The 14,214-nt window shown below is 40.4% G+C and overlaps 1 protein-coding gene across 2 annotated transcripts in view; it reads left to right on the top strand.

Annotated features, from left to right (window-relative positions):
- LOC121292679 (cysteine-rich motor neuron 1 protein-like) overlaps window positions 1-14,214 on the top strand; it is a 305,563-nt gene that overhangs the window by 276,171 nt on the left and 15,178 nt on the right. For both annotated transcript variants that reach the window (XM_041214956.1, XM_041214957.1), the window contains 4 exons: window positions 1,792-1,913; window positions 7,047-7,265; window positions 9,125-9,340; window positions 12,801-13,022. In XM_041214956.1, the coding sequence (XP_041070890.1) occupies window positions 1,792-1,913; window positions 7,047-7,265; window positions 9,125-9,340; window positions 12,801-13,022 (779 nt within the window). The remainder of the gene's footprint in view (window positions 1-1,791; window positions 1,914-7,046; window positions 7,266-9,124; window positions 9,341-12,800; window positions 13,023-14,214) is intronic.

Below are 14,214 nucleotides of genomic sequence, written 5' to 3' on the forward strand. Positions count from 1 at the left end.
TCTTTAAATTTTTTAAAACATCTTCATGTTGAGCACACCCAGTTTCTATGTGACAATGTCAAAACTGACCATCTTGGTGTTGGTTGCTTTTTCACAACCATGTTCCAATTTGTGACAGATTTTGATGATGAGAATGGGATTGAAGCACAAAAATATTTGCATGAAGTAACAATAGAGCTTGTGATGAACAATATAATCCCGTTGCGGGTGAGTTAGCTGATAGGATGGCAAAGATTTTGGTTTATGCCAGCCCTGAGTTTCAAACTGTCCCCGCAGTGAATTGGATGCCACGTGGTCCTATTATCCGTCTGATTTAACCACTGGTTGTACAGGCATTGGCAAATATGACACATCCTGCCACTCACCCCTCTACCACCATTGCCCCCACCCCCAACCCCGCTCTTCTTTGAACATGTGCAACAAATTAATAGTTACAACAGAACATTGGAAATTGAGTCTGATTGCCACTCCTGAGTTGGAAACCCTGCCATGTAGAGTTTTATTGAGAGGCTTATTTGAAATTTAACTTCGATGTTAAAAAGCAAATAATAAATACGTGATATGAATTCTTTTCCTATATTTTCATTGTTACCATTTCTGTACTGCTGTTTGAGATTGGCACCTGTGGAGAGAGCTGCAGAATTAACATTGCTGAGTTAATATTAGTGTGTTACAAACCGGAAATGTTGCTGACAAGGCTGACATGTTGCTGAAGCCTTTCATCCGGCACTTGGCAAGACAAATGCAAGAGTGCCAAATTCCAAACGCTCACAACAATTTATACGACAGTTGTTGCGATGGTTTGACATTTGGCATTCTTGTGTTTGTCCTGATGAGTGCAAGATGAACAGCTTTTTTCAGCAACATTAAAATTCTGTGCTACCAAATAGAGAATGCTTCATTCACCGGTATCCAAATGACAAGAGGGGGTTGGCCTTTGCAGTACCCAAAATATGAACTTTTCCTCAAGTTTGCTTTATACTAGTTTCAGTAACATTCCAGCTAGTTTGAAGCAGAGGTAATATGAGCAACGTATTCTGATTCTTCTTTGGAGTGCACAGATGATTTGAGCAGGCAGGCCCTTTAAATTTTCTATGGGGTTGCACACACAGGTAACTTAAAGGGGCTGGCTTGTGCACGGTCTGCGTGAGAACTTCGGGTTGCTGTATGGCCACCCAGCTTAAAGGGAACATGAGCGTTAGGTCACCTTGTTGATGGGCTGTAACAATGCTTGAAAAAAACACAGCACGACTTCAATTCCATGACTTCACTGACCAAGCATATTGATATCCAAAGGTTACACTGCACTGCCGCAAAAGCTGCTTGTACCAGTGACAGCTTGTCCGATGGCCACCCCTTGCCTCTGGGTCCCAAGGTTAGTTTGATGCCCGCGCCAGAACTTAGTCCCATGATCTAGGCTGGCGACCAGTGTAATACTGAGGGAGTGCAACATTGTCACAGATGCCATTCAGATCAGCCATTAAACCAAGGCCCTTTGTGCCAATTTAGTTGGATAGTAAAGATCTTGTGGCATTCCTCAAAGAATGCTGTGTATTCCTGGTCCACATTCCCCTTTCAACCAAAATGGCAGAAATCATTTCCCTGATCTTTGTGGGATTTTGCTAATTGCAAACTTCATAAGTGTAATTACTGAATGTGAAATGTTTTGAGATATTTTGAGATACGATGATGCTGCCTTTCTTTCTATATAGCTGGACCACCAAAATTTATAGAATGGGGTCAGTCTCACTCGACATTTGCTAATCTAACTTGTTTTTAAATTATTTTTAGGAGAAACAAACATGGTTGTGAGATGTGCCGCTGCGTAAAGTGCCCACCATTTACCTGTGAGAAATATTGCCCAGAAGGATATGAACAAAATAAGAAAGGGTGCTCCATGTGTCATTGCAAAGGTACCAGAACGCTAACTAATTTCAGGAATTATTTTGCCAAAATTTGGAAACAAATTATGACATCAGGGATGTCAATGATGCATCAAATTCTAGCATTGTTATTTGCATTGGGGTAAGGAGCATTAAAAAAAATGAATAATATTTATACATATGTTACTTCTGTCAACTGTACGGTTATGGAAATGTCCCCTGTTTAATGCATATCATGATTTATAAGCTCAGGAATAACAAAGGCAGGAAATTCTTTTGTCTTACAATTTGCAGTTGATGTATTTAGTATGAGGTACTTCTTGCCCCTCTTAGTGATTTTTTTTTTAATTGCTAATTCAATTTGTTCCTGCCCATGCCCAGCTTGTAGGAAAATGTACTATGTCTTACGAAGATGAGGCATGCATACTACAGAGGTGCCGATTTATTGCCTCTATGGCAAAAATCTGAACTTTTTCACCTCTCTCTGGAGAAGCTTGGAGAGAATTTGGTCACTCCTCAGGCTTCACGGTTAAACTTGGAGTGTCTGCATTAATGATATGTCAAGTTGGTATCTTTGGTGCCACAGAGGAGCATTGAGTGGCACTGATGAGAGCTGCCATAGATTGCCCTCATGGACTCTCAGGGGACTATGTACAAAGCAGTGTTATATAACTGGAATTCCCCTGGAAGGGAAAGACAGACTCAATTGTTGGCTTGAGCTGAATTATCCACCCTTAGCTAGGTCAATATGAAGGGCTCCACATCTGACCCCAATACTCGAGGGCTGCTCTGTAAAGAATTGCACAGTTGAATGCAGCTACTGGGCAATCTATGAAAGATTCATTTGGAGTTAGTGCCGGTCAACATCCTTTCCTTCGCTGACTTTCAGTCAGGCAAAGACAAGCCAGGAGTTTTCAATATCAGTTACGTACTGTGTGAAGATGAAATAAAGTAAAATATCAAGTGCCCTCTAACTGGATAATTAACTTTGAAAATGTCCTCCTTGCGTATCCATCTCCTTTACACACTTGCTTATTTTAATACATTTTAAAATAACTAGCTGCCAAAGATCCCAGCTACAGTGTGTAGCAGAGTGGAGGAGCCAGTTAAACTGATCACACGTAACAGGCGCATAAACACCCATACAACATATTTGAACAGAGACCAAATTAAACCGAGTATTTGAAATCCGAATTTTTTTTTACGTTATCAAAAATCTTTGGAAAATGGAGTGTCTTGTGCAAGGGCCTTAAAAATATATAAATAAATAACCAATTTATGTCATATTTGCCTTTTTGATTGCGGTCAGTGACCCAAAAATTGTTCGAACAAATGAAACGACCCACTGACATTTCCCTTAAGTGAGGAGATGGTAATGTTTTGGACAATTATTATTTCAAATTCGATTCGGATTGATCAATTAAGTACAGACCCAGACTTATTACTGAAAAAAAAATCTATTGTGCCAGATTTTACTGTAAAAATAATGCTGAGGCTAATGGCACTCACTTATTTATGCGCAATTCAGACAAAAACAACAGGCATGTGTAGATGTGAGTTAAACGTGACAATCTGGAAGCTGCTGTCTGAATGCGTTTCTCCTCCAAGAGCTATGCAAAAATGGCATTTCACTGTTTAGCTTCCTGTTCAAATGTATTGAAGGAGCATGAAGTTCTTGTGCTGGTGTCATCGGTACGAGCTAAACTTGCCACAAGATTTTAGGGCTTGTCCATTTCAATGTCTAATTGTGTGATCGGTCTTCATGAATGATAAACAACCTCTCTGGCACTGAAAATTGACTTTCACTGTGTTCAGATTTTGGTGATTAGAGTTTTTTTAAACTTAAATTTTAAAAAATTATTTTTACTTTATATTTGTCTTTTTTCTCTTTCTCTCTCTCTCTCTTAATCAAATCTTTCTTTCCACATCTTTGTTCTGCTTCGTGTACCTGATTTGATGTTAGATTCACTATCCTAAATTACATGCTCTGGTTCAGAGCTTGCACTGTTCATTAATGAAGGTTCAAGCTGATTGGTCAAGAAGATGCATATTTGCTTGTCCTGTTCAAGCAGGTCTCAGTCGCCCTGGATTCTCTATAATACAGAAACCCAGTGCAAAATGTCCTGGATTTACCCTTGCCCATTTAAGTTCTTATAAACAGTGGACACTATAACCATTCACCAGCAGCAGTGAATATTAGCCCAGTGTTTCACATGGGAGTTATCTGTCAGAATCCAATGTTTGAGCAATATTCTCTGAGAGTTCTGTTGCAGGGTAGCTAGGAGGGGGAATCCTGCTGGTTGTGACCCCCTCTTATTAACCCAGCCAGCGAAGGCATGAATGTCTTTTCCTGGCCCAGGACTTGATTTTAACTTGAATCTGCAGGAGTAAAACACAATGATAGGTCTGCCCAGTTCAGTTCAGCACTTCCCTTTATAATAATACATTCTGCATGTTTTGATTATAATCATATACGGTATGTATTAATAGAAACACGCAAGTATCTTCCCTTGGAGAATCTTTCAAACATCCCTGTCAATAAACAAACCTTTTCTATGATAGAATCTATGCTTAGAGCTCAACTAACTGTATTTTATGGGGATCTGACGTACCCAGTACTTGTTTCCCCACATTCAGGCAAGTCCCCCTTGGCAATGCAACTGATAGTCTTGAGCAGTAACATTGCAGAACTGGTCATTGTGAATTTGGGCAGGCATCATGCCGCTTTATTTGAGGCAGCTTGCCAGTCAGACCACAGGCACGTGCCAAGGTTCTGGCATCACGTTGATGTTACAGGCTGCACACTGCCAGGCATCCTGCCAAATCTGAACAGGCATCCCACCACCATTAAAGCAGGCTTGCTGCCAAACCTTTTTTCTGGCTTTTATGCTTCATGCTGGTGAGTGAGTAACTTTGGCCCATGATAATAAGAAAGGATAACTGTTATACAGTCTATGATGTCGGACCTGAAGAGGGAACTATGGTCGTGTTTTATCAATTGATGGTTTCTTCCATGCCACTCTAAATTGTAATAAACCACTGAAGCAATTAGTGATTGTAGACAAACCCTTCTCCCACGACAAAAGGTAGTAATACCTCTTTAACGGACCTAATACAGAACTTGGGAATCTAATGATGCTCAGGCCCCCATCTTGGTGTACTGAGGTTAAAACATTTTTTTTTTCATTTATTTTCTTATTCTGGGTGGACAACAGTGATGTGTTTCTTTCCCTTTTGGGACCACCCTAGGAAAAAGGTACCACTTCCCTTTGACATCATGCTCAAGCAATGATGTGGGTTATCATGGATATACTTGCCGTATTGTACCAGTCTTCTCTCTCTTGCTTTCATGCAGTTTTATTATCTCATTCCCATTCTCCTCTTTCTAGTTTTCCTTTCTCTGCTTCTCCCTTCTTTGCCATTTTTTTCTCTGATTTCTAGTCATTGCTTTTATTTGTTGTGATTTGTTCCTGTGTTGAGCGAACGAAGGCCAGCTTAGTTATTGAGTATTACACATTATGTGCATATTGCATACTATAGGACAAAAATCAACTGTAACTACAACTGAGGGATGGTTTAACTTTTCTCATAATCATAATTGTTTCAGAGCTATTTTCCAAAATAAATTTAAGTATATACAGACATATTGCAGTATAATCTCAATTTGAAGTTGCATAATTTGAATTATCTGTTCTAAGCGCCCTTTATATTCTCTTTTTTTTCAAGCCAAAGCAAATTTATATTAGCAGAAGTAGACAGTGTATGGAACCTTCATTTTAGAAATCTCCTCTCATACAAAAAATTATACTTGTGATTACTTATAATTTTAAAGTTACCTATGTGCAATTATATTTCTAAAACATAGCTCTCGCAGTTATCATGGAAAATATCTGTAATCAATTGGCTTTTTCTACTGCAACCTACAGTCTGTTATTGAGTTATTCAAATGCACAACAACAATGTATAAGAGCAAAACGAGCAAAAACTCATAACTGAAATAAATGTTGATCAAGCTGACTTTCTTTCTGTCTCTGTGTCTGTGTGTTTGTCTTTGTTTTTCTGTGTTTCATCCACCAGGGTGAGGGTGGGAGGAGTATTTCGTGCTGTTTGTTTTAGAGCAGGATTAACTCTGATTTACATTCAGGTGGACATTTTATTAATGAGGTGTCTGGGTAGTGATAGGAGCCATTTACCCAAGTGGAAATATGGATTACACTAAAGTGACCCAAAAAGTTGTTCTGATGGTACAAGGTATAACAAAAATGCTATAATCTGTTTTCCAGTTACCTGTTTCACGATTATAAGTTTCAGCATGCCATCTAATGATTCTTCGATATAACAGAATAAAGTTACCTTGCTTTTTAGTTTGCAATTTTGCAGTGTTTTATGCCCACTATTTCAGAGTGTGGCTTGATATGGTTTTTTAATAGACCATTGATTGTTAAGTTTTCCCTCCTTTAATTTCTTCTCCCCAACCCACCTCCTCAGCACACTTTAGTAATGAGACAAGCATCCTATTCCCAGACCTGTGATCACCCACCTCGCAATGGGCAGAAGTTACTCAGGCTGACACATCCTCTTATTTTCCTCTTCAGTACAAAATGTGCCCTTCCGTCATTTAACATGCTCATTCGTTACCTTAGAGATCAGGAAATCATAACTGCCGCAAAATCACAGATGTAAATCCACATCCTAGCACTCTGTAATATTGTGCATCTGTACAATGGCAACATAGGAGGTCTTGTGTTGCAGTGGGTAACAGCCCTGCCTCTGAGCCAGAAGCTCCAGGTTTGAGTCCCACTGCAGTCCTTGATGGTCAAGGGAGGTGCGTTCATAACATAGCCAAACGGGTTGAATTTCTGAAATTGGACCTGATAGGTATTGATTGAATAAGGTAGTTGTATTCTGCATCTAATTATTGCTATAACTGGATCAACTTGGTACCAGGTGATGAAATTAAGAACGATAATCCCTCATGCTAATATCCTATGTTGACAAGCATTGCTAAAGTAGATTGAGAAAATGGTGCAGATTGATGTTTTAGAATCTGAACGAAGAAATATTAACAGCCAACGCGATTTAAGTTCAAATCGACCTCGGTGAACTTAGTGTTGAGTTGTGATAAAATTTTTGTTACATTGCCACGCTTCGTTACTTTTGCAGAGACGGATGTGCTTCTGAGCACGACTGCTGCCCCACCTCAAATCAATTTTTGTCTGACTGCTAATGGACGTCGCTACGCGGAAGGACAAGGCTGGCATGATGGATGCCGGGACTGTTACTGCTATGGTGGAAGGGAAATGTGTGTGCTAATTACATGCCCTGTTCCAAACTGTCTCAGCCCGTTGGTCAGACCTGGGCACTGCTGCCCTACCTGTCAAGGTAAGTTACAGCTTCATCGGGCCTGGTTAAAACAGTAATTATTCCCTATAATGAGTATTTTAATGAGTACGGTATGGCCTTTCTAAGACTGAAAGCTAAGAGCACACTACTGTTTTTAAAACAAATAATTATACGGTAAATTTTTATGGGTTGCATTCCAAATGGAACAAGAAATATACCCTTTTTGGGGTATGATTCAGTGAATCACCCACCTCCCCCAACACTTTAGTACTTTGCCAACACCTTCCAAACCTTCAAACTCTACTGCCTTGAAGGACAAGAGCAGAGATAGATGGGAACACCACCATCTGCACGTTCCCCTCCAAGCCACTCAGCATCCTGACTTGGAAATATATCACCGTTTCTTCACTGTCACTGGGTCAAAATCCCAAAACTCCCTCCCTCACAGCACAATGGATGTACCTACACCACATGGTATGTAGCGGTTCAAGAAGGTGGCTCAGCACCACCTTCTCAAGGGCAATTAGGGATGGGCAATAAATGCTGGCCTAGCCAATGATACCCCCAGCCCATGAAAGAATAAAGAAAAAAGTTATTTCCAGGTTTGCTCAGTCTGCTTATCTTCCTGTTCATATCTGTGCCTGCTGCGTGTCATCCTCCTTAACTTCTCTGTAACTGTGATTAGGAGCAACCACTTGGCCCTGCTCCAGCTCTGTGGCATCTCTCTTCTGCAATTGCACTCTGACCTGTTGCAATGTGACCAGCACATCTACAATGCCTTACTTATCCTGCTGTGGCCGCATAGTCACCTGCAGAATGCCTCAATCTTCCCATTATATTTCATCATTTCCATGCACCTCGCAAAAATAGGGGCATTTTCTGAATGCATTGAGAGATAGCTCTTTCCTTACAAACAACCCAACATAAGGTCATTGAGAACACCACTGCCAGAATCTTAATATTTACCATGTCCTGCTTATCAATTGCATCTGTACTCTTGAGCTTCCTTGGCTCTGATTTTCAATTACACTGGTCTCCAAATAATCATTCTTATTGAAACCCCCCTGTGACTTTTGTATCTTCGCTTTGGAAGCTCCTCCAGCTTCATGGCCCAGCTCATACCCTCTGATCCCCCAATCCAGCCAACAGTACCTGCTTTCTGTTCACTGTATTCATCTATAGCCCCTGACTCTGTACTGTTTTCTCACACCACTTTGCCTTGGTATCTCTTTTCCCATCTTGAAAATCTTCCTCAAATCCTTCCTCTTTAACCAGGCCTTCATTCACCTTTGCTGATCATTCTCCTACTTATCCAGATGTCTAACTGCCCCTTTACAAAATGTCTTGGGACGCGGAAGAAATAAATTGCATTTACATAGCGCTTTTTACAACCTCTTGACATTCCAAAGTGCCTTTCAACCAATGATGTATATTTGAAGCATTGTCACTGCTGTATTTTGTAGAAAACATAGCACCCAACAAGCTTCCAGAGACCGCAAAGTATGATAATGAAACAATGGTATCAGTTGAGATAAATATTGGCCAGGACATGGCAGAGAACATCACTGATTTATTTTTTGAAATATTGCAATAGGATTTTTTTTAAAGTAATCTGAAGGAGCAAAACAAGCCTCGGTTTGACATCTCATCCGAAAGATGGCCCTTCTGATAATCTTTTAAATCTTTTAAATATGGCCCTTCTGATGGTGCCTCACTACTACATTGAAGTAAATTACACTAGATTTTGTGCTCAACTCTCTGGAGTGGGGGGTGAACCCACAACCTTCTAACTCGGGAGCGCAAGAGTGGCTGCCACCAAGCTACAGCTGCCATCATTAAAGGTGCAAGTTGTTTGCGATAATTTCTCCACTACGAAACTTCTCTTCTTCTTTCCACAGATGAGGCAGGCAGTGGGCAGCCCGATACCATTGACCTCGCTGTATGTCAAGCTCCAGGGGGAGAGTACTATTTAGAGGGTGAGACTTGGAACCTTGATACTTGCACACAATGTACATGTCACAGTGGACGTGTGCTCTGTGACACTGAGGTATGCCCGCCTCTCCTGTGCCAAGCACCAATCAAAGAATCAGGGGCTTGCTGTCTGACTTGTCCAGGTACGTGACTGGGGAGAAGAGCTACTTTAGGATATAAATATTGGACAATGGGGTAATCTTTTTAGAAAATTCTAAAATAACTACTGCTAAAGCTATCAAGGGAATTTTTTTGCATTAATCCATATATAAAGGCTCCATTATGTGTATTATTTTTATTGGTATATATAAATCTCTTTGCAATTTACATTTTGATGAACTATTTTAATTGTGGAATCCAGAAGCATAGGTTTAGGTGCAGGGGAGAAAGTGCTCTGTGTTATTCTATGTAAATATGCAGCATTTCCTTGTGCTTTTAATTGTGAAACACAATAATCTGTGGAATGAAACAGTCACAAAGAATGATCTATTTAGAACACCATCTGTAACCATTTTGCCACAAATAAGCTCATTTTAAAGCACTTGAAAGGATCCCTGTGATTGCAGAGATGCTGCTTTTCAAAAAAAAATAATCTGAACGAGTTTCGTTGCTAAACAACAGTGCTTTCATCAAAACAGGTGTGCTTTTTTGGAAATGCATTGCAGCTGTTGCTTCAAATCAAACTGTACTGTTGTTATATCAATTGATGACCATGAAACCATTGTCAATTGTCATAAAAACCCATCTGGTTCACTAATGTCCTTTAGGGAAGGAAATCTGCTGTCCTTACCTGGTCTGGCCTACACATGACTCCAGACCCACAGCTATGTGGTTGACTCTTAACTGCCCTCTGAACAAGGTCTATTAGGGATGGGCAATAAATGCTGGCCTAGTCAGCAATGCCCACATCCTATGAATGATTAAAAGCTTCTGGTGAACTCCCATTGTTAGTAAAATTATCTTGAGCTATTTTATTCTCTCCAATGTGTTGTGCTTTAGAATATTTTTTAACATATTTCGGATGCATTTGTTTTTTAACCCTAATTCTGGCCCTGTGTATTAGGAACGCAGAAACAGGACAAGGCCATTTAGCCCCTCGAGCCTGGTCTATTTAATGAAATAGTAGATGATTTATGACCTTTGCCTCATATCCTTCTCGTACCTTTTGTTAACATTTTAAATCAGGAGATTGATAGACTAACAATGGAACTAGCATCAATTGCCAACTGTGAGTGAGAGTTTCAAACTTTTACCACCTTTTGAACATAGAAGTGTTTCCTTTTCTAATATCATTTTTAAAAGACCTGGCTCTAATTTTTAGTCTTGGTCTCTTAGACCTAGAATCCCCAACGAGCAGAAATAGTTTCTATCTGCCCTGTCTGTTCCCCTTAATATGTTGAAAACTGTAATCAAATCATCACTTAACCTTCTAAATTCCAGGGAAACCTTAGTTTATGTAATCTCTCCTCTTAAGTCCAGATATCATTTTGCTAGATCTTCCTCCAGTATATCCTTCATAAATTGTGGTGTCCAGACTTGCTCATGGTGGCCCAGATCTAGTTTGACCAGTGGCTTTGTACAGCTGTACCCTAAATTCTACTTCCTTGTATTCTAGTCTTCTAGATACAAAGGCCATCATTCCACCAGCCTTTGATTATTCTCTGTATGTGTTCATGGGGAGAATGTTCCTCCTGTCAGCGAGCCAATCGGGAGCGGGCGCGGAGCCGATCACCACCCGCGATCAGCTGCGCGCCGCCATTTTATGTGGGCGGGCAAATTAAGGCCTGCCCAGCGTGACCTGCACCCGGAAGCGCTTGGTGCTACCTGTGCGGGCGGGGGGAGGAGGGAGAGCCTGGCACGGATCTGCCTCAGGGCGATTAAGTTCAGTCATAAGGATGGGAAAAATAAAGTAATAAAATTATTCAGACATGTCCCCTCATGTGACATTGTCACATGAGCTGGGACATGTTTATGAATTTTCATAAAACATTTTATTAATTTAATAAGCCCTTCATGAAACTTCATCCCGCCTGTGGATGAGGTTCAATGAAAAATGCGAAGGCCACCTGGGCTCTTTGCCTGCCCATCAACCTTAAGGTTGGACAAGCAGCCCTGACAATCACTTTAATTAGTTCATTAATGGCCTTAACAGGCCTTTGACAGTTCAGCAGGCGTGCAGCCGACTCCGGTGTGCGCCCACCGAACTGAAGATCAGAATGTCATACAGTGACATTGGGACACCATGACTTGAATGATCGAGGTACGTGGATCCTCAGGTCTCTTTTGGGCATCCACCATTTGTAGCCTCTCACAATTTAGGAAATACTCTGCTCTATCCTTTTCAAGTCAAAAGGGATGACCTCACATTTTCTTGCATTGAAATCCATTTGCTACAGCTTTGCCCATTGGCTTAATCCAGTTTTACATTCCACCCAAGGTTTTAGTATTCTGAAGCTGTTTGAGTTGCAGTGAACTATAATCTCATTCATACAACAACATAATCTTGCAGAGGGTTTCTGAAACCCTGTTGTGGCATTGGATGATTATGATTTACATATCAAATCAAAAGAAAAGAAGCTGATTTGATATATTTGGTCCAGAAAAGAGAGATTCACCACTGTTCAGTTAAACTATTATAAACCCTTGTCCAGAGAGTTTTCAATTATAGGTTGCCAAGTATTCATATGATATCTGAAAAACACAAGTAGTGTTAGAGGCAAGAAAGACGCTTTTCAAAAAAATGTATCCAAAATCACAAAAATTTTAATTAAACAACCCTCTACAGAGACATGTATAAAAGTGTAATTTATGACCAAATAATCTAATTTTGTTTGTAAAATTTGCTATTTTAATATATCAGATGTGGTCTGTAACAGAGAATTTCTACTATTCAGTGTGCGTTTTGTTGACTATAGAGACATACGTTTCCAAGTATCTGCCCATGGGGAAAAGGCTTTCCCACTGTCTGTGGTATTGCGAGTTAACTCCAGGATTTTGGAAACAAATACATGGATAATGTGTAGTACTTATATTTACAAAAAAATGTGGAATTAATTATTCACCAAGAAATTTGCACAACAAAGTTTTGTAGTAAATGGGTAACGCAATGCTGATGTATTTGTTGTTTGCCTGAAATAATGTTGAAAGTCCAGTGGGAAGCTTGGAGGACTCAATATGGTTGAATTGGAGCCGGGATGAATGCTTAACTGGCAATGTCATTTGTCATGCTGCAAGTTAAGTGCAGCACATAGGATTTGCCACCTTGTTTCTGCTAGTTTCATATTGAATTTATGAATCCTGTGATTTACTTAGCAGTTGCTCTATTGTCTAATCTCATCATCACATAACCAATTCCATTTGGTTTTAGGCTTGACAGACTAGATATATTTTATATGTTTGCACAGGGTCAATTTATTTTTTCACAGACATTCAGAAAGTATTCGACCATGGAGCAAGTATTAGTTTTTTGCGAACTTCATGTACCTCCTGTGTCTGATTATTTGGCGTTAGCCTAACCAGGACACTTGAATGTCTGTGCTTTATCAATGAATATGCTCTTGGTGCCTGAGTCCTGATGTATGTTTCTTAACATTTCCATAACAGAAGATCAGCTGAAAGCCCTATTGCCTACCAATAGCAGCGAGTCTGGGTATTGCATGTCCAGTGATGGGGATATCCTGTTAGTCGGAGAGTCTTGGAAGCCAAATGCCTGCACAAGCTGTATATGTGGTGACGGTGCCATTCAGTGTTTCTCTCAGACCTGTTCAGCTGCTTTATGCAGACTACCAGTTCTACGAAAAGGACAATGTTGCCCATATTGCTTGGGTGAGTAAATAATTGTTTCTATGCCACGAAAAGTTACCCCTCAAATTGGAAAAATGCTTCAGTAGATTAAAAAATAATTATTAATATGGAATGTCAGGCTACAGAGAACATATTTATCCACTTACAAATATCTGTGCTGCTGCTCAACGTGGTGCAGTCGTGTGTTTAACCCTGGTGGTCACCTTTGGCCCAGACTTTCGCTCCTGGGTCGGATGCGCAGAATCAGGACGTTTCTCGACTCCGCAAACACGACACGGGGGGATAAGGTTTTCGTTCCGGTGGTGGGGGGGTGGGAATGAGGTTGGGGAAGGGGGGCTGTTGGGCGATGGTGTACGAGCTGCATTAGAAGTCAGGCCCGCGGCCTGGCCAGAAGGATGTTGTGTGTGTGTTGTCACTTTGTTTGAATTATTTTTTAAAATAAACAAAACAAAAAAACCAGCCCTTACCCCTCACTTCCCATGTCCTATCCATGGCTCTTCATATCCCCCATGCCCCTCTATCCACCCCCCATGGACCCTCATTATCTCCGTGTCAACCCAAGCCCCAACATCTCCATGACCCTTTATAGCCTCAATGACAACTTACTGCCAACTCATGCCGATCCATGACCCCCCACCCACCGCCCTTTGCCCTTACCCCCTCCATGACAACTCACCTAGTATCCAACATGGACAAACCTCAGGAGCCATGCTGACATAGAATAAAGTTGTGTGTCTATTAATGACATCACATTTTTAAAAAAAACACTGGCGTTTTTTTTAAAAAGCATTCAATACATTATAATTCCTTCAACTAACCCCTGATGAAAACACACATTCCATGTTCTGTATTCTACTCTATAATCAATTGGAGCTGTCAATCAAGCACCTCACTTAACAGGAACCCGCCTGTAATAATGTTAGGTTGTAATATCAGTCATTTAGCACAAAACCATCAACAGACAGAGTGAAATATCAAGCTTTGATTTTATTTTAAACTCCACACTTTTTAAAATAAAAATACAAGCAGAGCAAAATCCCTTGACAGCTTTCACAGTTCCAGTGATTTTATGTAATTTTTACACACGATCATGTCTACCTTCAATAAACCCAAAGGGTGCCTTACCTCACCTAAAGGTGTCCCCAGACCATATCCAAAAGGGTAATTTACCTCTCCAAATGAATCCACAAAGTTCAGACCAAGCTCCTACCAG

Source organism: Carcharodon carcharias, chromosome 20 (assembly GCF_017639515.1).
Source record: "Carcharodon carcharias isolate sCarCar2 chromosome 20, sCarCar2.pri, whole genome shotgun sequence".
In the NCBI taxonomy this organism is placed as follows: domain Eukaryota; kingdom Metazoa; phylum Chordata; class Chondrichthyes; order Lamniformes; family Lamnidae; genus Carcharodon; species Carcharodon carcharias.